Source organism: Aplysia californica, unplaced genomic scaffold, assembly GCF_000002075.1.
Source record: "Aplysia californica isolate F4 #8 unplaced genomic scaffold, AplCal3.0 scaffold01045, whole genome shotgun sequence".
NCBI classification, from domain to species: Eukaryota; Metazoa; Mollusca; class Gastropoda; order Aplysiida; family Aplysiidae; genus Aplysia; species Aplysia californica.
The window spans coordinates 136,903-140,692 of NW_004798315.1; the positions used below are offsets into that span (position 1 = coordinate 136,903).

At 42.5% G+C, this 3,790-nt stretch overlaps 1 protein-coding gene across 1 annotated transcript in view; it reads left to right on the forward strand.

Annotated features, from left to right (window-relative positions):
• Positions 1–522: 522 nt before the first annotated feature.
• Positions 523–3,790, forward strand: part of LOC101858143 (serine/arginine repetitive matrix protein 2) — a gene marked incomplete at its 3' end in the record, with an annotated part of 16,237 nt that continues 12,969 nt past the window's right edge. Inside the window, 2 exon segments of the mRNA XM_013089789.2 lie at positions 523–663; positions 2,977–3,160. Of these exon segments, the coding sequence (XP_012945243.1) occupies positions 525–663; positions 2,977–3,160 (323 nt within the window).

Sequence of the window (3,790 nt, forward strand, 5' to 3'; positions counted from 1 at the left end):
CTGTCTGTCTGTCTGTCTGTCTGTCTGTCTGTCTGTCTGTCTGTCTGTCTGTCTGCACAGTATCACTGTAATACTATCAATGTGCTTCTTTTGACTTTAATAAAGAATCTAAGGCAATTTTGCCTGGCCCATTGAGCTGATTTTTTCTTTCCTCATCCTTACTATCGTCATTTTCCCTCTACTTCTTTAGCATGTTTGTCTCTCTCTTGTGACCTGCTATTTTCGGGGTGCCTTGATAGTCGAAGCAGACTTTGTGCTGTTGAAGCTAGAGAGGTGAGCAGTCTAAGTCTGATTCTCTATTTGGGACTTCTCTGTTGACATCCACTCCTTGGCGCTCATTATTATGACCTAATGCAGTTGCGAGCGCCGTAAAACTTTACTAACTCAAAAGCTTCTTTTGACTTTAATAAACAGTCAGAGTCAATTTTGCTTGACTTATTGAGGTGTCGTTGTTGTGTTTGACAGGGCAAGGAGTGAGAGAAAGAAGGAGAGGGGAGGAGAGCTACGACGGAGAGGAGGACACGATGGAGACCCTGGAGAGTGACATGAGCATGCAGAGAGGGAGAGGGAGAGGGGAGGGGGGAGGAGTGCGGCCCAAGACAAGGAGGAAAGAGGAGAAGAGGGAGGTGTCGCTGGACGCCACGCTGGAGGAAGACAGTGACGGTGAGGATGAGGGGGAACCTTCTTCTTTATCTTGCGGGTGGTTGGAGGGTGTCACTGATTGGTTCTTTTTTTTTTTTCCTCCTGCTATAAATGACCATTGATCGTTTCAATAATGCACTTGTGCTTTTCTGTACTCAGATTAAAAGAACTTTCTGTATCTCAGCCTTGAACAAACACAGGTCTACACTTCTACTTGCAAGATTCCTCTATTTCTCTAACCTCCCCCCCTTTTTTTTGTCCTTCTTTCTTTTTTTTGTTCTGTCCTTTTCGTTTTTTTGTTTTTTTTACTTTATTGTGAGGCATCGTGGTGAAATCAGGCGCTCGTCAAAATAAGGAAAGTCAAGAAACCGGCATTTTTCCGCAAGTTTGGTAATTTTTATCGAATTTTTGTTTTTTGGCTCAACACATTTCATGCCCTTTAAAGAACACATTTCTGAGTGAGTTTTACTCAAAAACATCGATTAAAGGTATAAAAGACTTAAATTTTCAGCTTCCACAGACTCTCAGGCTAAGGAAATAAATCAACTTTGGTGGCCATTTTCTCGCTAATTTTACCTCTTAAGCCAGGTGACCCCCACCTCCTTCAATCTCAAATATGTGGAATTGTTTCCAAGATAAATAGATAATTTTTTTTCAGCAAGAGCAAGGCAAATTAACACGCTTTAAGATTATACCTATAACTCCGTATGCCCCAAAATTGACGAGCGCCTGATTCCACCGCGTCGTGCCACTTATAGCAAAATTCAACTTTTTGGCTTGTTCTAAGGAAGACATTTTCCTTACTGTCTTTTCCAGTTTGTCGTTTTTTAGTGGTTAATCAACTGTCTATCATGTTCTCTTGTGTTCCCCTGTTGAAAACATAATTCTGATCTCATTCCTCTTCTGTTGAGACTATAATTTACGGGTGTCTGTGGTGTAGTGGTGAGTTCATTACTGTGACATGCAAGCAATATTAGTTTGATTCCTACTTGTGGGTTTAAAAAAAAAAAAAAGTATCTCCATCTGTCTACTGGGATGTAGCAGCTGTAGCCGATTCTGCCAGTGGTAGCTTTGCCAGGCAGAGTGGAAGCAGCCTGCCTCCTTTAGTTTAAGTAAGAGTTTTACGGAACTTGCAACACAATAAGGTCATATAAGTGCCGGAGATTAGAGGTGTTACAAGAGAGTAACAAACAGGAAATAGAAGGAGGAGAGATAAGGATGATAAATGTTTGGTAGAAAAGAAGGAGCAAACCACAGCAGAGCACCCGCCAACCACCCGCTAGCCTGTCTCCTAATTTATCCTAGTCATGACGTTGGGGATGTAAGACATTGAGACCTTTAGAATTGGGAACCCTAGATAAGATCAACTAAGATTGAGGACTTGATTGGTCCAAGAGGGAGATCTTTGGTGGATATACCATACCCCAACATCAGTATACCTGTCCCCGTGGTTATATGCACCCCGCATAATTTAGCAAAATTTGATAATTTTTTGCATAATTTCTGATTATTTTCTTTTATCATTCTTTGTTGAAATTAACAGAATCGCATAATTTCACATTTTTGGGCTCAGTTTGCATAATTTCACAATTTTTCTTGCATAAAACCACGGAGACAGCTATACAAGGATTCAGCGTCAACTCAGAGATGCAGTCATTGCATTTTAATGTTCAATGATACATATACATCTATACAACGATGCACAACTAGCCCCCCCCTTCCTGGCGTATAGCGTAAGTTAGAAAAAACATTCTGATCCCCCCCTGAGGGCAGTGCTACTTGTGCACTGGCACAATCAGTAGAAGGACCCTCGGCAACATTTTGGAGAGAGCAACGGAGCATCAATGAACATGTCTGAAGTGCAGGGATGTTGCTTCCTGAAACAAGAACAAGAACAAGAGGGTGTCTTTAGGCCATTCCCAACCGATTTATCAATGTCATGCTCATACTGTGCCGGAATAACTTAAGAGGAATTGCTGCTTTTTTTTTCCTCACCCTTACTATCATCATTTTTCCTCTACCTCTTTTGTATGCTTGTCACTCTCTTGTGACCCGCTATTTCTGGGGTGTCTTGATAGTCGAAGCAGACTTTGTGCTGTTGAGACTAGAGAGGTGAGCAGAGTAAGCCTGATTTCCCGTTTGGACTTCTCTGTTGACATCCACCCCTTGGCGCTCATATGAACTTATGCAGTTGCGAGCGCCGTAAACCTTGCTAAAACGAAAGGATGCACAACTCACTCACACGAGCGTAACCAAACAGTGTATTTGTGGCCAGGAACTGTTTCTCCAAAGAGTTGCAAAAGGGAATAAACAGGCATTCTTTTGTCCATCCAGTGACCGATGTCTCCACCCCTCGCGCTGTGAACCAATCACCTTCCAAGCCAGTAAGTAGGAGGAGCTCCGCTGGAGGGGACGCAGCCAATCAGAGCCCTGCAAAAACAAGGAGGCCCGCCTCCCACCAACAGACTGCCAGCGAGACGGAGGATGAGATGAGGGCCATTTCTGCCGCAAAATTAAAGTAAGTTTTTGCTGAGGTTTTTAACACTTTACAGTCACTTGGCGCAATATTGCGACGCTGAAAATGATCCGTTCCGGTCACCTGGCATAGTTCTGGGCCAGGCCCAAGAAGTCTGTTGTAGTCACTCTCCTGGCTGAGTGACCAGATGGGGTATTTTAAAATAATAATAATAGTAATAATAAATTACACTTTTATTTGTCCCAGAAGGGCACTTTGTTTTACAATGGCAAACATACATACATACATAAATACATAGTAATAAATACGTACATACATAAATACATACATGCATAAATTATAAATACATACATAAATACACACTATTACACAAATACAGAACAGTTTGCAAACAATGCCACTGTCGGTCGCCACTGTGCAGTGCCCTGTATTTTGAGCTGGGGTTGTCGTGTCTTGCTCAAGGACACACTCCAGTGACCACCCATCTGATCCCCGTGTACTCCTGGCTGTGTGAATGCAAAGTTTTAAGAGCGATTCCTGTAGCATGTTTTCATTGCTTAGTGGAGACTAATCCATGCCTCGGTTTTGTAGTGTTTAAAACACCTAGACTGCTGTCTGAAGGGGGAAAGGGGGGGGGGGGGTTAGACTATTAAACTGCTTATTATCACTATA